The sequence below is a fragment of the Chlorocebus sabaeus genome, chromosome 1, assembly GCF_047675955.1.
Source record: "Chlorocebus sabaeus isolate Y175 chromosome 1, mChlSab1.0.hap1, whole genome shotgun sequence".
Lineage (NCBI taxonomy): Eukaryota > Metazoa > Chordata > Mammalia > Primates > Cercopithecidae > Chlorocebus > Chlorocebus sabaeus.
This window is the reverse complement of record NC_132904.1, coordinates 66,053,636-66,075,226: the sequence shown is the minus strand read 5'-3', so window position 1 is coordinate 66,075,226 and position 21,591 is coordinate 66,053,636. Positions and strand designations below refer to the sequence as shown.

The 21,591-nt window shown below is 39.0% G+C and overlaps 1 protein-coding gene across 1 annotated transcript; it reads left to right on the top strand.

Moving 5' to 3' along the window:
- Positions 1-18,236: 18,236 nt before the first annotated feature.
- On the top strand, positions 18,237-19,202 carry LOC103247875 (olfactory receptor 52P1). The gene has a single exon (XM_038004951.2). It carries the CDS (start codon positions 18,237-18,239, stop codon positions 19,200-19,202), a length of 966 nt encoding a protein of 321 aa, XP_037860879.2.
- The last annotated feature ends 2,389 nt before the right edge of the window (positions 19,203-21,591 follow it).

Here is a 21,591-nt window from a genome sequence, read left to right as displayed (position 1 = left end):
TTAAGGTCTAGGGTACATGTGCATAACGTTCAGGTTTGCTACATATGTATACTTGTGCCATGTTGGTGTGCTGCACCCATCAACTCGTCAGCACCCATCAACTCATCATTTACATCAAGTATAACTCCCAATGCAATCCCTCCCCCCTCGCCACTCCCCGTGATAGGCCCCGGTGTGTGATGTTCCTCTTCCCGAGTCCAAGTGATCTCATTGTTCAGTTCCCACCTATGAGTGAGAACATGCGGTATTTGGTTTTCTGTTCTTGTGATAGTTTGCTGAGAATGATGGTTTCTAGCTGCATCCATGTCCCTACAAAGGACACAAACTCATCCTTTTTTATGGCTGCATAGTATTCCATGGTGTATATGTGCCACATTTTCTTAATCCAGTCTGTCACTGATGGACATTTGGGTTGATTCCAAGTCTTTGCTATTGTGAATAGTGCCGCAATAAACATACATGTGCATGTGTCTTTATAGCAGCATGATTTATAATCCTTTGGGTATATACCCAGTAATGGGATGGTTGGGTCATATGGTACTTCTAGTTCTAGATCCTTGAGAAATCACCATACGATTTTCCATAATGGTTGAACTAGTTTACAGTCCCACCAAGAGTGTAAAAGTGTTCCTATTTCTCCACATCCTCTCCAGCACCTGTTGTTTCCTGACTTTTTAATGATTGCCATTCTAACTGGTGTGAGACGGTATCTCATTGTGGTTTTGATTTGTATTTCTCTGATGGCCAGTGTTGATGAACATTTTTTCATGTGTCTGTTGGCTGTATGAATGTCTTCTTTTGAGAAGTGTCTGTTCATATCCTTTGCCCACTTTTTGATGGGATTGTTTGCTTTTTCTTGTCAATTTGTTTGAGTTCTTTATAGGTTCTGGATATTAGCCCTTTGTCAGATGAGTAGACTGCAAAAATTTTCTCCCATTCTGTAGGTTGCTTGTTCACTCTGATGGTAGTTTCTTTTGCTGTGCAGAAGCTCTTTAGTTTAATTAGATCCCATTTGTCAATTTTGGCTTTTGTTGCCATTGCATTTGGTGTTTTAGACATGAAGTCCTTGCCCATGCCTATGTCCTGAATGGTACTACCTAGGTTTTCTTCTAGGGTTTTTATGGTATTAGGTCTAACATTTAAGTCTCTAATCCATCGTGAATTAATTTTCGTATAAGGAGTAAGGAAAGGATCCAGTTTCAGCTTTCTACTTATGGCTAGCCAATTTTCCCAGCACCATTTATTAAATAGGGAATCCTTTCCCCATTTCTTGTTTTTCTCAGGTTTGTCAAAGATCAGATGGCTGTAGATGTGTGGTATTATTTCTGAGGACTCTGTTCTGTTCCATTGGTCTAGATCTCTGTTTTGGTACCAGCACCATGCTGTTTTGGGTACTGTAGCCTTGTAGTGTAGTTTGAAGTCAGGTAGCGTGATGCCTCCAGCTTTGTTCTTTTGACTTAGGATTGTCTTGGCAATGCGGGCTCTTTTTTGGTTCCATATGAACTTTAAAGCAGTTTTTTCCAATTCTGTGAAGAAACTCATTGGTAGCTTGATGGGGATGGCATTGAATCTATAAATTACCTTGGGCTCTATGGCCATTTTCACGATATTGATTCTTCCTATCCATGAGCATGGTATGTTCTTCCATTTGTTTGTGTCCTCTTTGATTTCACTGAGCAGTGGTTTGTAGTTCTCCTTGAAGAGGTCCTTTACATCCCTTGTAAGTTGGATTCATAGGTATTTTATTCTCTTTGAAGCTACTGCGAATGGGAGTTCATTCATGATTTGGCTCTCTGTTTGTTACTGGTGTATAAGAATGCTTGTGATTTTTGCACATTAATTTTGTATCCTGAGACTTTGTTGAAGTTTCTTATCAGCTTAAGGAGATTTTGGGCTGAGACAATGGGGTTTTCTAAATATACAATCATGTCGTCTGCAAACAGGGACAATTTGACTTCTTCTTTTCCTAACTGAATCCCCTTGATTTCTTTCTCTTGCCTGATTGTCCTAGCCAGAACTTAAAACGCTATGTTGAATAGGAGTGGTGAGAGAGGGCATCCCTGTCTTGTGCCAGCTTTCAAAGGGAATTTTTCCAGTTTTTGCCCATTCAGTAAGATATTGGCTGTGGGTTTGTCATAAATAGCTCTTATTATTTTGAGATACGTTCCATCAATACTGAATTTATTGAGAGTTTTTAGCATGAAGGGCTGTTGAATTTTGTCAAAGGCCTTTTCTGCATCTATTGAGATAATGATGTGGTTTTTGTCTTTGGTTCTGTTTATATGCTGGATTACATTTATTGACTTTCGCATGTTGAACCAGCCTTGCATCCCAGGGATGAAGCCCACTTGATCATGGTGGATAAGCTTTTCGATGTGCTGCTGGATCCAGTTTGCCAGTATTTTATTGAGGATTTTTGCATCGATATTCATCAGGGATATTGGTCTAAAATTCTCTTTTTTTGTTGTGTCTCTGCCAGGCTTTGGTATCAGGATGATGTTGGCCTCTTAAAATGAGTTAGGGAGGATTCTCTCTTTTTCTATTGATTGGAATAGTTTCAGAAGAAACGGTACCAGCTCCTCCTTGTACCTCTGGTAGAATTCAGCTGTGAATCCATCTGGTCCTGGACTTTTTTTGGTTGGTAGGCTATTAATTATTGCCTCAATTTCAGAGCCTGCTATTGGTCTACTCAGGAATTCAGCTACTTCCTGGTTTAGTCTGGGGAGAGTGTAAGTGTCCAGGAAATTGTCCATTTCTTCTGGATTTTCTAGTTTATTTGCATAGAGGTGTTTATTGTATTCTCTGATGGTAGTTTACATTTCTGTGGGGTCAGTGGTGATAACCCCCTTATCATTTTTTATTGCATCTATTTGATTCTTCTCTCTTTTCTTCTTTATTAGTCTTGCTAGTGGTCTATCAATTTTGTTGATCTTTTCAAAAAACCAACTCCTGGATTCATTGATTTTTTGGAGCGTGTTTTGTGTCTCTAACTCCTTCAGTTCTGCTCTGATCCTAGTTATTTCTTGCCTTCTGCTAGCTTTTGAAGGTGTTTGCTCTTGCTTCTCTAGTTCTTTTCATTGTGATGTTAGAGTCTCAATATTAGATCTTTCCACCTTTCTCTTGTGTGCATTTAGTGCTATAAATTTCCCTCTACACACTGCTTTAAATGTGTCCCAGAGATTCTGGTATGTTGTATCTTTGTTCTCATTGGTTTCAAAGAACATCTTTATTTCTGCCTTCATTTCGTTATGTACCCAGTAGTCATTCAGGAGCAGGTTATTCAGTTTCCATGTAGTTGAGTGGTTTTGATTGAGTTTCTTAGTCCTGAGTTTTAGTTTGATTGCACTGTTGTCTGAGAGACAGTTTGTTATAATTTCTGTTCTTGTACATTTGCTGAGGAGTGCTTTACTTCCAATTATGTGGTCAATTTTGGAATTTGTGTGATGTGGTGCTGAGAAGAATGTATATTCTGTTGATTTGGGGTGGAGAGTTCTGTAGATGTCTATTAGGTTTGTTTCGTGCAGAGATGAGTTCAATTCCTGGATATCCTTGTTAACTTTCTGTCTCGTTGATCTGTCTATTGTTGACAGTGGGGTGTTGAAGTCTCCCATTATTATTGTATGGTAGTCTAAGTCTCTTTGTAAGTCTTTAAGGACCTGCTTTATGAATCTGGGTGCTCCTGTATTGGGTGCATATATATTTAGGATAGTTAGCTCTTCCTGTTGAATTGATCCCTTTACCATTATGTAATGGCCTTCTTTGTCTCTTTTGATCTTTGATGGTTTAAAGTCTGTTTTATCAGTGACTAGGATTGCAATCCCTGCTTTTTTTTATTCTCCATTTGCTTGGTAGACCTTCCTCCATCCCTTTATTTTGAGCCTATGAATGTCTCTGCGTGTGAGATGGGTCTCCTGAATACAGCAGACTGATGGGTCCTGACTCTTGATCCAGTTTGCCAGTCTGTGTCAATTAAAAAATTTGAGCATTTAGTCCATTTACATTTAAGGTTAAGATTGTTATGTGTGAACTTGATCCTGCCATTATATTAACTGGTTATTTTGGTGGTTATTTGATGCAGTTTCTTCCTAGAAACATGCCAAAAAACATTCCTTTGGCATGTTTTTGCAATGGCTGGTACCGGTTGTTCCTTTCCATGTTTGGTGCTTCCATCAGGGTCTCTTGTAAGGCAGGCCTAGTGGTGACAAAATCTCTAAGCATTTGCTTATCTGTAAAGGATTTTATTTCTCCTTCACTTATGAAACTTAGTTTGGCTGGATATGAAATTCTGGGTTGAAAATTCTTTTCTTTAAGAATGTTGAATATTGGCCCCCACTCTCTTCTAGCTCATAGAGTTTCTGCTGAGAGATCTGCTGTTAGTCTGATGGGCTTCCCTTTGTGGGTAACCCGACCTTTCTCTCTGGCTGCCCTTAAGATTTTTTCCTTCATTTCAACTTTGGTGAATCTGGCAATTATGTGTCTTGCAGTTGCTCTTCTTGAGGAGTATCTTTGTGGCATTCTCTGTATTTCCTGAATTTGAATGTTGCCCTATCCTACTAGGTTGGGGAAGTTCTCTTGGATGATATCCTGAAGAGTGTTTTCCAACTTGGTTCCATTTTCCCCCTCACTTTCAGGCACCCCAATCAGACGTAGATTTGGTCTTTTTACATAATCCCATACTTCTTGCAGGCTTTGTTCATTTCTTTTTCTTCTTTTTTCTTTTGGTTTCTCTTCTCGCTTCATTTCATTCATTTGATCCTCAATCGCTGATACTCTTTCTTCCAGTTGATCGAGTCAGTTACTGAAGCTTGTGCATGTGTCACGTATTTCTCGTATCATGGTTTTCATCTCTTTCATTTTGTTGATGACCTTCTCTGCATTAATTACTCTAGCCATCAATTCTTTCACTTTTTTTTTTCAAGGTTTTTAGTTTCTTTTCGCTAGGTACATAATTCCTCCTTTAGCTCTGAGAAGTTTGATGGACTGAAGCCTTCTTCTCTCATCTCGTCAAAGTCATTCTTGGTCCAGCTTTGATCTGTTGCTGGCGATGAGCTGCACTCCTTTGCCGGGGAGATGCACTCTTATTTTTTGAATTTCCAGCTTTTCTGCCCTGCTTTTTCCCCATCTTTGTGGTTTTATCTGCCTCTGGTCTTTGATGCTGGTGATGTACTGATGGGGTTTTGGTGTAGGTGTCCTTCCTGTTTGATAGTTTTCCTTCTAACAGTCAGGACCCTCAGCTGTAGGTCTGTTGGAGATTGCTTGAGGTCCAGTCCAGACCCTGTTTGCCTGGGTATCAGCAGCAGAGGCTGCAGAAGATAGAATATTTCTGAACAGCGAGTGTACCTGTCTGATTCTTGCTTTGGAAGCTTCCTCTCAGGGGTGTACTCCACCCTGTGAGGTGTGGGGTGTCAGACTGCCCCTAGTGGGGGATGTCTCCCAGTTAGGCTACTCAGGGTCTGTCCCTTCTCAGATCTCAACCTCCATGTTGGGAGATCCACTGCTCTCTTCAAAGCTGTCAGACAGAGTCGTTTGCCTTTGCAGAGGTTTCTGCTGCTTTTGTTTATCTGTGCCCTGTCCCTAGAGGTGGAGTCTACAGAGACAGGCAGGTTTCCTTGAGCTGCTGTGAGCTCCACGCAGTTGGAGCTTCCCAGCGGCTTTGTTTATCTACTTAAGCCTCAGCAATGGGAGGCGCTCCTCCCCCAGCCTTGGTGCTGCCTTGCCGTTAGATCGCAGACTGCTGTGTTAGCAATGAGGGAGGCTCTGTGGGCGTGGGACCCTCCCGGCCAGGTGTGGGATATAATCTCCTGGTGTGCCCACTTGCGCAGTATTGGGGTGGGAGTTACCCGATTTTCCAGGTGTTGTGTGTCTCAGTTCCCCTGGCTAGGAAAAGGGATTCCCTTCCCCCTTGCGCTTCCCAGGTGAGGGATGCCTCGCCCTTCTGCAGCTCTGGCTGGTTGGGCTGCAGCAGCTGACCAGCACCGATTGTCCGGCACTCCCTAGTGAGATGAACCCAGTACCTCAGTTGAAATTGCAGAAATCACCGGTCTTCTCTGTCGCTCCCGCTGGGATTTGGAGACTGGAGCTGATCCTATTCGGCCATCTTGCTCCGCCCCATCTCACATTTAATTTATCAGATAATGACATTTTTCATTTTTCATATAAAAAACAAGTATAATTATAGTATTTCAATTATTGAAAAAAAATTGTCAGACATTGAATTGTTGCAAGAAGTGTAGAATATATGGTCCTTACAAGACCACCTTTATCCTATAGCCTTTACACCTGCCTCTGTAGCATTTAGGGGAAGCCTGCTCTCAATAAAACTGACAGTTCTCTTGAGCCAAAGGCAGTCCACGACAAGAGTTACAGGAGACCTGCAGTTCTTATGCTTTTGGCAAAACAGCTCTCATCCTCCAACCTATGATTCCTCCCCTATCAACACACAACATCCCTTATACCCTTTGTCAATACAACCTATCTGCAGAACAGTACCACAAAAGAATAGAATTTAGTTCTGAACAAAAGAAGGCTTTCAGAACTAATCATACTTCACATCCTTATTTACTATTGACATTTTAAGAAAACAACCTTTTTGGTCAAACTCAAGCACCATTATTTTTATCATTACATATTTATGAAATCTCCTAATTATTTTTAATTCCATAGCTATTCGTCAGTTCCAAAATATATTTTACCCTTTAGAAATCAGAGAGTACAGTAAAAAACATATCTTTCCATGAAAATTCACTTTACTTTCTTCCTCTAACAGAAAGCAGGCTATGATCTGAGCATATTGCATTCTAAACAGCCATACCAAATGGAAGATACTTTTATAAATCTCACTGCTCACAGACCACAGATTCTAAGAGTGCAGGTATGTATTAGATTCTCTTGCTCCCCATTGTACTTTCCAGATCTTTGTTTCTCTTCCCACCTTAAAATCACAGGCCCCTGTGAAACACAGACTGTCATATCACACTACCTATTCCCCACTCCCTTTTCAGTTACTTCTGATACTCTTAGTCACCTTTTCTCATCAAGTTGTGCTTTTGGTACTTTTTTTCATATCAAGGTAGGTTTTTGATGCCTTTCCCTCTGTTACTACTTCTGTTGTAACGGTTGCCTATAATTGATTTATATCAGCAATGAAAAAGAAGCTTGGCCTTTTGTTTCTTGACTTCCTTATTTTTAATGGTCTTTTTCTTCACCCCACATCAGCCACTCAGAATATTATAAATAATACACTAGAAAATGGCATCACCTTTAAAATATTGTTTTTGAGGATCTTACATTTAACTTTTATGTTTAGCTCATGTTCTTCTAGTTCATTTTTGTCAGTAACCTTCTACTTCAGCAATTCCTTGACATCATAAGGGTTTCTAATCCATCAGTGCTTCCACCTTTTCCTATTACCATCTTACCTCCTCACCAGTTAGTTAGAAACTATGTTCAATCACTGTAATCACTTTCATACGTTTACATTCCACTTCTTCGTTCTCCTCTCCCTTAATTGTACTAATATAGTAAAGATGCAATCCCAGCTCTGTCTGCTTTGCAACTACATCTGAACAGCTGAACATGACTTCAATAAACACATTCGTCATCACTGATTCTAGTTTAGCTATAATCCTCAGGGGGAATTGTCAGCACACCCAGGCAATCATAGTATGTTTCTATTAACACTTCTACTCTGTGAGACCTTTTATTGTCTTTCTTCTTAATCTCGCAACACTTACACCTCTCATCTAAAATAAAATGCTATTTCTGTATATTTCATAAGAAAGTAGAAGAAACCAAAACAATTTCCTCATTTCCCCACCACCAAAAAGTAGCACTCACTGCATTGGTACTGTGTCTTCCTGTAACAATGGATGACCTGCCACCACACTCTTATTTAAGGCTTACTCATCTGCTAAAATGAATATTTTCTTTTCCTCATATAAAAACTTCGTCCTGCAATTATACTCTTCTCTACTGCCTCATCAGCATTTTACTTCTAGTGAGACTTCCCATTACTCTCATTTTCACAATCATCATTCTAGCCAGAACGTCCTTAATTTTTACTTGGACAACTGATAGAACTCTTTACTGATTGCTCTGCTTCTCTCTTGCTTATGTACTGCTTATTGTTCATGAAGCAGCCATGTTATCTTTAAAATCTTAAAAAATATAAGTAGTATGATATCATAACAGCTTATCATCATATCATCATAATGGCTGGCCATTATATAAAGAATAATGTCAAAAGTCTGTGCCACAATGTACAAGGCACTGTGACGTACTCTGATCATAAATATTCATGATCCTCGTGAGGTACAAGGAACCTCTGCATTCAGCTCACCTCTCCAACTTCATCTTCTACACCCTCCCACTTGCTCACTTTATTCTTGGTCTTTTCTCTTCTTTATGCATGAGAAGTTTGTCCCTGCCACAAGGTACCTGTCCTTGCTATTACATCTCCCCACAAATCTTCACATGACTTACTCTATTTTTATATGAATCTGTAAAGATATTGCTGCATCTTAAACTTCTATTTTAGTCACATTAACCAACATGTTAGCTTTTAAAACAATTTTTTTTTTTTTAGAAATAAATGCCTTTATACTTGATGGAATCAAAAAGTAATTCAGTCTTGACTGCGTCTTTGAAACAACTGAAGAGTTTAAAACTTACTGATATGTAGGTGCCACTGATTGAATCTGAATGTATGGAATTGGACCCTAGAAACAAACTGTTTTCAGAGCTTGTGGAGGCCTTTCCCTGTGTAACCATGTTTTGAATGACCAGCCCAAGAGCTGAATCAGAAACTGTAGATGCAACGGTGCTCAAAACTCAGTAATTCTTTTCTTCTTTGTCCTTTCTGGCCCTTTGCTTCTCATCTTCCTTTATTATTCTTTGTCCAGTAGATAATTTACATATGAACAGACAGTCACAACACAAACCAATAAATGTTATAACTGAAAGGTAAAAGAGTTTATGGAGTTTGAAGGGACTCTTCCCTGTAGAGGGGACAAAGAAAATTTTAAGAAAGTGTGATTTATTATAGCCTGAAAAAATGACAAGAGTTAGTCAAATAGAGAGGTGGGGAGAAATAATTCTAGATAGAGAAAATGATAAGAGGAGAAACACAATATCAGAAAATTTAGGTATATTTAAGTAATGGTGACGAATTCAGTGTGACCTTGCTGTCAAATACATGGAGTCCTGGAAACAAGGTCAGAGGTGAATTTGTGATTGACAGCTCCTTTTGCTTAGAATAGTTTTCACATCACATTCCTCTTTTCTTGACAAACACATGTTCAACTCAATCCTATCCTCACCTTCCTCTTGCCCATATTATAGCTTTGCCCATATCTGTACTCCATTGCCTGACACTTAAACATTAAATTTCTTTTCTTTACTTGATTCTTCTCATTAACTAGTATTTATTAAATAGGCACCATGAGCCAGAATTTGTAAACCAACTCCACCTTGTCATGCTTGATAATGTGTTTGCATTATTTTTAAGTCCTGGATTCTTGAGTCTTTTACTCATTCACCCTCTACATCTTCTGTAAACTTGCTCAACTTTCAGAAGGCAGGCAGTACTTTCAGCTATCTGGGATAGAGGGTTGCCGTGTGGCTAGGAAATAAATGCCAGGTAGACAGAATCTGTTAAAGCTCCAGATAGAAGGAGCTTAGGGAAAATCATCTGATTTTTAAAAGGGGAGGTGGGGTTAGTTTATTTAATTATTTAAATTAGAACTTACCTAGAGCACTATATTCTTCCTACCATGTTCTTTTCTTCTGATAACCAGAGCATTGACATTTGGAAGTCACAACTTAAATCTGCCCATCTCATGTTTCATGGAACACTATCTTTGTTGAGCTAGGAAGGAAAAGCCCCTGAGAAGGAGTTCCCTGTCTACCCCAGCCCTCCTCCTGTGTTTCTTTCCTGAACCCAACATGTAAGTTTTCTCATTACAGTGAGCCAAGTCTCTCTCGCACTATATAAGGGAGATTTTGAAGTCTGTGATTTTATTTTCCAAGTAATCTGGGCACAGTCATGACTCTCCAGAGATCAAGGATAGAGGAAGAATGGAAGAAGTCCTTTATTAGAGTATCCCGTTGGGCCTCTTATTCAAAGGGCAACATGACCTGAAAAGGAGTTTTCAGAGGAAAAGAGATAATTGTGTCCTTTTCCAGTTTGCATGTCATGATATAATAATGGTGCTATGAGACTTATTTCTATTTGCTCTGAAGTTTGTTGAAGCAGAAAATCTTTGTCAACTTTATATTACAATGATAAATATCTTACAATACAATATATACAAATAAACATGGCTTCTTTACTTGAGGTTATACTTTCACCTTTACTGCATATTGTTACATATGTCTTCAAAATATTACTGTCATTTTATACACCCATACACAATATGAAATTCCCCATTTTCCCACATTCTTTTTTTTTTTTTTTTTTTTGTGATGGAATCTCGCTCTGTTGCCCAGGCTGGAGTGCAGTGGTGCAATCTCGGCTCATTGCAACCTCAGCCTCCCTGCTTCACCTGCCATTCTCCTGCCTCAGCCTCCCGAGTAGCTGGGGCTACAGGCACCCATCACCACACTCGGCTAATTTTGTGTATTTTTTAGTAGAGACGGGGTTTCACCAGTTTAGCCAGGGTGGTCTCAATCTCCTGACCTTGTGATCTGTCCACCTCGGCCTCCTAAAGTGCTGGGATTACAGGCGTGAGCCACCGCGCCTGGCTCCCACATTCTTGATAGCAATTGATATGGCTTATTTTTGCTAATCTGATACATGTGAAATGGCATCTCACTATTGCGTACACTTGTATTTTTTTCTGCTAGCCTTATTAGCTAATTAAATGAACTTTCTTTTCATGTATTTTTGCCTAATTTCCTAATAGGCTGTTACTCTTCTTGGAAATTGATTTGAGGTTACTTTTATTTCATGCTTATATTATAAAAACCCTATCACATATATATTTCATTAATTTTCTCCTAATTTCTTCTATTTACTCAAATGCTGTCATTTCATGTTATACTAACATAAATTATAAAACAGGGAACTATATCAATTGCTTCATTTGTGGTTTGTACATTGTGTCTTAATTTTTCTTGTGTTCAATACTATATTCTTGCAAAATAAGGATTTTTATATAATATAAATATAACATTAAGAATTTATTTTCAATTCATCTGAAATTCATGTTTTTATGGCTCATTAAAAGGTCGTATTTCATTACATATTTAAGTACATTAATATCTAATCTCAAATGCTGATTAGTGCATTCTATCCTTTCTGATTAGTAATGTCATATATGTTAAAAAAAGTTAGAAATTTGTTTCTAGGCTCTTCATTCTTTTTTCCCCCAGTGTTATTCTAGTAAAAGTTTGACACAAACTTCTACATTTTTAAATAATTTGTAAGGTATGATAGGGCAAGTCTCCCCATATTGCTCTCATAGTCTTTGTCATTTTTATACTTTTATTTTTTCATATTAATTTTATTATTTATTGAGTTCTAGAGATTTCCTCTTGGTATTTTAATTGGAATTCCATCTAATTTATAGATTCATTTGAAACGATTAGATGTCTTTATGGTATTGAATCTTTTATCCAGGTTTATGGTATGGTGTTCTCTTTTATTATGTATTTTTATTCATAAAAATTCCATAATGTTTTATAATTTTTGCTTATCTCTTTATTTTGATCTTGTATTTATCTGTCTTGTTGAAATCTTTATAGACTAACAAAGTCTCTGTAGATTCTTTTATACTTTCTATGCAAATTGTAATACCATTCATGTTTCTTATTTTTTTAATATATTTTCTTCTTATTGCATGGCTGTGACCTTTAGTAAAATATTCAATATGGAAGGACCAGGAGGATTGCATACTCCTTTTTATTCTTGCCTTAAAAGCGTTTAGAAATGCTTCTAACTTTTTACCGTTTATTACACATTTCTAATTTTTTAGTTCAGCAATATCTCATACTACTTGTGTCTCATATTTTCTTAAAAAGTAATATAGTCAATCTAAGATTACACACCTATTTTCACTGGGCTTTTGTAGTAACATCATATTATACTTTCATTTCTGCAGTGTCTGATTTGTGTCTCATTTCCATTTCTAGTGCTTATTGCAAACACCGCAAATCCCTTGTGGAATACAATAATGACACAGTAAAATAAATGGAGAAAACACATTGGTTTCTTTATTAGTCAAGTACATACACAAACACATTCAAGGGATCAGCTTACATAATTATGGAGGCTGGCTAGGCAAGTCCGAAGTTCACAGAGTGGACAGTCAGAGAGTAAAAATCACAAGCATGCTGGAATCTGCCCAGGCATGGGATGAAGCTGGTTTCTAGAGGTATGAGTCTTTCTTTTTCCAAGGAAGGCCTAAGTCCCCTTTTAAGGTCTTTTAACTGATTAAGTCAGACCCACCCCAGATAATTCACCTAACTTAAAGCCAACTGATTGGGGTATTCCGGTACATCTCTGCAATAACTTTGCAGCAACACCTGTATTCATGTTTGAATAACTGAGAATGGTGGGTGTGCAATGCAATGGCTGTTATTTCCCTTCCATCGTAAGTCTCACAAGAGATTATTTCTAGTAACCCACTTGTCTGAAAAGATAATAGAAAGTGAATATGAGGGAATATACTTTTGCTTATGCAAGTTGACATTCCACAGGGCTATTATATTCTCCATAGAATGCATTATCCGCAAATTTTCCCAGAAGTTGCCGAAAGGCACACTTGTTTTGTGGGATGAACAAAAATATTCCCAGTGAGTTGAAGGCCTTTGGAGGCATCTTTAGCTCTAGAAAGATAAAATTGTTCAGGACAAGATTCTAGGAAAGGAAAGTTGCTGCAAGCCTGTTCTGCTCTAGATTTTTAACATGACTTATTAAGGATATTTGTGGTAGCCACATTGTCCAGTAGAATTCACGGAGAGTAGAGACCAGATAGTAATTTGGGGAGAAAAAAATAAAAAAATAAAAAAATAATTTTTTTTTGGAGTGGTGGTTCTTTAAAGTACGATCTCTTGACCAACAGCATTCCCTTTAATTGGAAACTTGGTAGTAAAGGCAAGTTTGAGGTCTTGCTCCAAACTCACTGAATTAGAAACTCTGGGGATGTGGACGAGCAATCTGTGTTTAACAGGAGCAGTAAGTAATTTTGAAGTACAAGAATATTTTCAAACCACTGGCTTAGAGAGCCTCTCAGGAGCTAAGATAGAGTATGACCATCAGAATTCAGATCCAGTCCAGGTGTGGGCACTGTTTTATGGTAAGGACAGATCTCCCTAGATAGGGTGTAGCTGGAGGAGAAAATAACCAGGGGAGCTTTTGGAAAGAGATTAAGGAGACCAACTTAAGTAAAGGTGATAAGAAGTCCAACTGCAGTAAACTGTGAAAAAAGACCACACTTCTATATTGACAATTCTCCAAACTCTCCCGGCATAATGTGGAATTCAGATCACGGCAGGAGCTACTTTTCTCAGAGGTTTAAGACACTCATTCATAACCTGAAGAAGGTCTGGGTTGCATGGTGGAGCAAATTACGGTAGTGGTAGGGCTATACTAAATATATATTTGAGTATTAGAGTATTGGCACCAAGAGTAAGTTAGTCTATACAAAAATTAGATTTTAGGTTTAATGCAAACGAGCTCTCTGACAATACAGTTTACTGAAATAAGTACAATGGACAGGTTTTCAGCAAAGGCTACCAGGAGATATAGGTTTGATAGTGCTTAATGCATGTCTTCTCTGGTGTGCTCAGTTCATAAGATAATTACTTTACATGGTGAAAGATTGCTTTTAATAAGTCATATCCTCTAGATATCGTGTATGGGTAAAATTTCCTGTTGAGTTTCATTACCATCTTGCTATATAATTCACAGGTAATATAAAAAAGTCAGCAGGGCATTTCACAAAGCCAGTCAGCAAGTCTGGGAACATGTGCAGTAAATTCTCTACAGTATTAGAGTCTTAGGAAAAAGTAAACATGGCAGAATGCGCCAGAGATAATCATAGAAAAGAGTGGAAGGAAAAGAAAGCATGTCCTGGAATCCTTTGGGTGGTGGAGCTGCCTTCAAGTAACCACAGTATTTGTATCCTCAAAGGCTCTAAAATGTTAGGTGTCCTTATGAAAGTAGTGCCAGTACTGATATGTGGGGAGTTAGAACCAAACAAAAGCAACAGGAAAAGAGTTCCAAGGGAACAGACTACAAATACGTCTTCCCTGAATCTTTAACAAAAGCCTCTGGCTTCACCTTCACATTCTGATCTGGACTGCATCAGAAGAGTAAGCCTGAATGCCAAGTTTCCTAGGGAACATAGAGGCTCCCTAGGCGGCTCTAGCCTTAAACTCAGTGCAAGCCACCACACTCCCGGGGGGCTATGAAATATATTTCAGATAGTTGAGGGTGAGCAGAGACTTGCAATGTTCTTGCAATCTTCTGAGGATGCTTATATACTGCGATGCCTTCTCTTTTCTGTTCTCCTGGAATCATGTGAGTTTGGCTATGAAAAGACTCTGGAAAAGGCATTCCTTAGCCCTCAAGAGAAGTTTTTTTTTGTGCAAACTGGTTATGGAAAGTTTGCTTAAAAGCATGGAGAATAAGATTTAAAGACCAGGAAAGGAAATTTCCCCAAGTAACATATCTGTAGAGTCTGATTTGGAATTTTAGTTAGCAGGCATCTTGAAAAGAAATTATAGTTTGGCGTTAGGCTGAGTAGTTGGAAAGGGGAACACAGTGGGGAATTGCCTGGAAGAGAAGAAGCAAGTGATACATTAACCAGATGAAAGACATGCAAGGCATTGTGAAGAAAGTTTATGGCATTTACTATAATATTCCTGAAATTACTAACAAGCAATAATTTCTCATGAAGCATGGAAGAGGGAATTTGTGTGTCTAGTGAGATGGACAGACACTATAAAGATGAACAGCATGAAACTGGGCAGAAGGAATCAGCAGAACCTTCGATATCCTTGAGCTTTTTCCCCCCTAGTATTCTGACATCAGGCAGAGGCAGCCCAATTGTAGCTATGCTCTGGTGCATACAGGCTTACAGCCTTTGGTTTCAGGGCACGGAAAACCTTCTTCACTCCCAGGCCTTCCCCTAATTGTGATGTTAGAACTTTTATCTTACTGAAGATATTGGCTTTAATGTCACAATAAGCATCAGATTTGTGATTGGGTCAGAGGACAAGTTCAAACTGAGGTATGAGTGAGAAGGGTCACAAAAGTTTATCAATATCACAGAATACTTTGTATAAGGAAAGATGTGAGATCACAGATCTGCAAGTTGGATGGAATAGTGCTGGAAGTGAGGGAATGGATAACAGCACATGGCTCTATAAAGCATTGGTGTGTGCAAAGCTTGCGGTTCCTAAAAAAGAAAAGACTAGAGGAAACAAGAGGCACTGCGAGTTTAATGTTCACTTACATCAGTTAAAGGAGGAGTGAATCTAATCAAGTAATATAGGGTCATCTGTGCTCAGTCCAGTTTCTTCAAGGGAAAAACCTAAAATGCAAAAGGAACCTCAAAAAAATCATCAAATTAAGCCTCCTGGCTCTGAGTAAGTGAATTTGTAAGAAGACCGAACACTGTAGCAAATGTGGCATAAACTAAAGAGTTGGGGTGATGCTGTCAGCGGGGCTCCTCTACTTTTGTATTCTGAGTTCAGGTCCGTTATCTGTGTTGAGCCATCAGTTGAGCAGAGATCACGTTTGCTAATAAATTAAATTTATGTCATAAAAGCCATAGCTGAGTGCATCCAATTTGGCTGAGAGCAATCAGGAAAGCTGTTTTCCAAATTATCGTCGTATAGCCCTAGAAGGCATACAGAAAAAAATTATAAAGAACAATGTGTTTACAGTTTATCAACAAGCTTTCCCTACAATGGAGCAAATTAGATTGAATGTAAACTAGTTACTCATATAAACATATACACTAAGACAGGATTCTAGCTGGTTAAGAAAACTGCAGTGAGGATTCTGCATTGGATATGAGATTGTTTCCTATTAAAATGAAGGTGATGATAATAAACAACATTTACTAAGCACCTTCTGTTGACCACACACTGTAGTGGATACTTTTCTTTAAATTCTCACCAGCTTGTAAAGTGTTATTCCCATTGTGCTTCTTAGAAAACTGTAAGGTACTGGAGGAAAATTGACTCATTCAAAACAACACTGCCAATAGGAGGTAAACACAAAGATTTGTTCCCAATTTTGTGGGTTCCAATGCCTACATTTGTTTTAACCACTGAACTTTGCTGCTCTAAATCCCCAAGATTTTATACCTCTGAAATAGCCTGCCTCTTCAAAGAATACATGAAGGCAATCATGAGATCTGGCATACATTCTTACCTGAATATTAGGTGGAGGAGGTCTGGAAAGTGCAAACCGTATCAGTAATGGTCACACATTTGACCATATCCAAACTTTCCCCTTAATGTGTTTCTCTTTGGGAAAGATAAGCCCCTCGCTGAAATTGATTGGAGCCTTGTATCTTTGCTGCCTCTGCCCTCCTAGGCATAAGCTCACAGAGCACTGTGTGCAAGACCCTTCATATACACCTCTGTTACAGGGGTTTATCCCTCTCTTTCCTGGAAGTCATATCATTTGTTGACTCTGAGCTGTGATCAGATTAACACTGTCACCACACTCCTCTTCTTCAGTTAGTTCCTAAATCTCTGAAAACAAAAAACAGTAGTTGATCCTGTTCACCAACATCTTTGGGCTTTCTGGTGTGGTTTAGCCTTTTAAATCCATGTACATTCCCAAATAGGAACATCTGTGCAGTTAAAAAACGGAGAGGCCCCTTTAAATGTATGTTCTCAGTTACTATATACACAGAGTAGCTGGTCTGTTAAGAAACAGGGGAGTTTAACTCTCCTCTCACCTAATGTGTACACACCCAAAGGGAGAAAGAGATATGGCAAAGAGCTGATTCTCCTTTGATAACTATATTCTAACTCCCCAGATTTCCTGACTTTTTTGTACTGATCGTCACAGTATCTCCAGCTTTAAAAATAAGGCTAGTTATATATGAGACAAACATTAAATATTTGTGGTTGACACACGGATATAAATTTCCAGGCAGTGAAGTTCTCATACTCATCTTGAAAACTTTTAGCTAAAATGATTTCTCAACTTTTATCATGCTCCTCTGTTTATTCCCAAGCCCATGGTCCCACATACTCTGCATAATTCCTTTTAGCTTAAGTAACACTTGCTGTGGATTGAGTCCCCTTAGAGGCTGGGGTACTGGAAAGGTTGGATAAATTAGAGAATAGTATTCATTTTTTTTTTTCCATAAAAAGACATTAGTCATCACTGTCCAGGTAGAGTCAAAGTACTCTTGTAAAATCACTTCTTGCCATTGTGGAATGGTAACATTGAGAAGGATTGGACTATGCCCTTTCTTAGAAATCACCAGGTACTGCAGATAGAATGCGAATAAAGGATTGACCAAGATGGCTGAAAAAGCTTGGAACTTTCCGTTTCAGAAATAGAGTGAAGTCCAAAAGGGTTACCTTCAACACTTCAGGGAAAGGATAGCTGAAGTATCTTATGAAATTTCAGATGAAGATTGAGAAGATATATGTGAAAATATATCTATAGCTTAGTAAAAAGAGTGAAAACGACTGGAGTAATATTAAGTTCAAAAATAATTACTAAGTATGTGGCCCCAGGTTAGAATCTATTCCAACTTAAAGGACAAGAAAAAAAATGTCCAAGATTACCCAGTGAACTATGTTTATAGTTTATGTCACTAAACTGATAGTCACACCTAATCTCTTCTTATACTCCATAAAAGAGAACTTGTGTGTATGTATGTGTATTTCTTTGTGTGTATGTATATATTCAGGTATATTCCTATAGCCTTAGTTAGGAGACAATTCTAGTTTATCTGAAGGCTTATTTGACCCATTTCTCACATTCACTTATTTTATTTAATCAGCATTATGTATCAGGTATTATTCAAAGCTCTTTAGAAATCTTTAGAAATATTAACCCATATAATTCTCTTCTCTGTAAGGAATAGATATGATTATTATTGCTATTTTATGGATGATGAATCTTTCTAAACATGATATAGCTAGTAAGTGTTACTCTTCTCTCATTTCTATCTCTGTTCTATCTTGTTCCTCCAGGTAATGTGATGCCATGTGGAGGTTTCTGACCACAGAGAACGTCCAGCACTCTTGGCCACAACATGGAATCTCCTAATCACACTGATGTTGACCCTTCTGTCTTCTTCCTCCTGGGCATCCCAGGTCTGGAACAATTTCATCTGTGGCTCTCATTCCCTGTATGTGGCTTAGGCACAGTCACAATTGTGGGCAACATAACTATCCTGGTTGTTGTTGCCACTGAACCAGTCTTGCACAAACCTGTGTACCTTTTTCTGTGCATGCTCTCAACCATCGACTTGGCTGCCTCTGTCTCCACAGTTCCCAAGCTACTGGCCATCCTCTGGTGTGGAGCTGGACATATATCTGCCTCTGCCTGCCTGGCACAGATGTTCTTCATTCATGCCTTCTGCATGATGGAGTCCACTGTGCTGCTGGCCATGGCCTTTGATCGCTATGTGGCTATCTGTCACCCACTCCACTATGCCACAATCCTCACTGACACCATGATTGCCCGCATAGGGGTGGCAGTTGTAATACGAGGCTCCCTGCTCATGCTCCCATGTCCCTTCCTTATTGGGCGTTTGAACTTCTGCCAAAGCCATGTGATCCTACACACATACTGTGAGCACATGGCTGTGGTGAAGCTGGCCTGTGGAGACACCAGGCCTAACCGTGTGTATGGGCTGACAGCTGCACTGTTGGTCATTGGGGTTGACTTGTTTTGCATTGGTCTCTCCTATGCCCTCATTGCACAAGCTGTCCTTCGCCTCTCATCCTGTGAAGCTCAGTCCAAGGCCCTAGGAACCTGTGGTTCCCATGTCTGTGTCATCCTCATCTCTTATACACCAGCCCTCTTCTCATTTTTTACACACCACTTTGGCCATCACGTTCCAGTCCATATTCACATTCTTTTGGCCAATGTTTATCTGCTTTTCCCACCTGCTCTTAACCCTGTGGTATATGGAGTTAAGACCAAAGAGATCTGTAAAAGAGTTGTCAGAGTGTTTCAAAGTGGGCAGGGAACTGGCATCAAGGCATCTGAGTGACCCTGGAGTGTAGAAGGGACTTAATCCAAAATAAAAGAAACTTTTCAAGATAAAGAATCCTTAGTATGTAAGACCAGAAAGAGCTTTTAAGAGGGGGATAATGTCTTCTGCAGAACCTTCTAGACCATTTCCAAGAATGATAAATCACAGAGAAAGGCATTCTTTCTTTCCTTTCAGAGAAGTGTAAACATGGGAAGATTCTTGCCACCTGGGTAACGTGCAGATATTGAAAACAATCCATTGTGTTCTGGAGGGTTTCTACTCTGCTGCAGTTTAGAAGAGTCCCTGCATAGCCATAAGAGTCTCTTCTCATTTCCTGGCACCCTTTCAATATTCCGGGCATGGATTTCTAATTTTATACCTTAGGATATAGCAGCTATCTTGTCAGCTGCAAGAATCAGAATATAGGACAATATAGCCACAGTTAAAGAAGTTAATGATGCAAAAGATTTATTATGCTTTTCCATAAACCCTATATTTCTCCAATAGAGCTTCAAACCGAGAGGAGAAAAAAGATCCACCAATATCCACAATTTTACTTAGTGGCAGAACAAGGGCTTGAAAACTAGAATCCTTTAGTAGAAAACAATAGGACTTCTATGAATGAGGGCACAAGAGAGGTTAGGAATAACTCTTCATTTCTAGACATTTTCTATTTATCTCACAGGTACACTCTGTCTCCAGCCTCTCGGGAACTGACCTAGGTCTGAATGACCTTGGATATCATCCCTCACAAGCAGGTTCCAAATATTCTTGTACATACATGCAATGGGAGGACCTTACGGAAGTCACTGACTTATCTCCTGAATCTATAAGAAACGGTCACTTATCCAAACCACTCAGAATGGGAATTCTTAACTATTAAATTATTCATTATTTATTAATTCATCTGTGTATTTATAATGAAAAGAAGATCAAGCTTGATTCTAGTTAACTCTGTGTGGTGATGGAAAGTTCCTAACTTATCCATGAAACTAAGATTGAAAACCAGTTACTGTACATACTGAGCTCTCTGTCCACTCCCTACCAAATAGCTTCAGACAATTTATCAAACACATTCTCTTAACAAATTAGCACTTTCAATTTTGAGTTCGCCAATGGTACACACCTTTTGCTTGTCATCCGCTCATATGCCATCCTACCCTGCTAGGTGGAGGGAACACAAAACTCCCTTGTGGAAGTTCACAGATGCTCCTGTTCTGGGAAAGTATCAGTCCTGAGGTAGAAAGCTAATGTCCAGCTCTTCAAAACTCTCAGTCTCTGTCAGGTATATAAGTGCTTTATTGGGATACTGCAAATATGTTGGGATAAACAGTGTGCAAATAGTGAAACTCAGTGAAGTAGGCTGAACACTGTCCATTATTCAAAGAAAAAAAATCACTTTTTATAAGGAGAGTACCAGCATATGGGCTGTCACTGGTTTTAATTTTTTTATTCTAATCCTCAAATTGAGATATTCTTAATAGATTTTTAAGAATCATATACCATTCTAACACTACAGTTTATCAACAAAATTACCTTTGTCTTCTCCAAATTGGCCGTTTTTCTAGCACAAAAACCTACAACCCCAACTGTGTAATAATCTTACACTGTATCATGGGTTTCTGTACTTTGTAGAACATTTCTAAAGTATATTGTAAGCAATATACTTAAAAGCACTGCTTGTTCGTAACTTCTCTCTTTAACTTGAATCTCAATGCTAGATGTCTATGTGTTCACCTTTTATGATTTGCAATAAGTTTATATCATGATCAACCCCTTATACACCTGCTACTCATGTTTGTAATATTACATTTGTAGAGGACTACGTGCTCACAAACAGGGTGTTCCCGATAAGTCCTGCTCTCGCAAACGAAGCAGGGCGTTCCCCATAAGTCCTGCTCTCGCAAACGAAGCAGGGCGTTGGGGGCCTGTTTATATGTAAATATCTTGAAAATCCAGAAAGTCAGGGAAAGGTCAGAAAAACAACAATGTGTCTTGTGACTTGGCAACATTCCACAAACGACTGTATAAAATAAAGCAGAGCCCGCCATTCGAGGCGGCCGCCATGTTTGTCTTGTCTTGTGTTGTCTTGTGTGTTCATTCCTTTGTTTAGGAAACACGTGGACCCCAACATCTGGCGCAGCAAGCAGGGTCCGTGGCTCCACGAGAGCAAGGAACCAGAGGGGGAACACCCCGGGCAGGTAAATAAAGAAAGGGGGACCCACGGGAAAATTATAGGGAATTCCACCTCTCTGGCCTCTGAATATTTGTGGTTACTCCAGCGACTGTTGATGTCTATAGGAGTAGAAGTTAGTTAAGGAACATAAGACTTTGAAGCGATTGTTTGCCCATGTTGAACAACATTGTTATTGGTTTCAATATCAAACCAAAGTGCAGTTAAATAGAA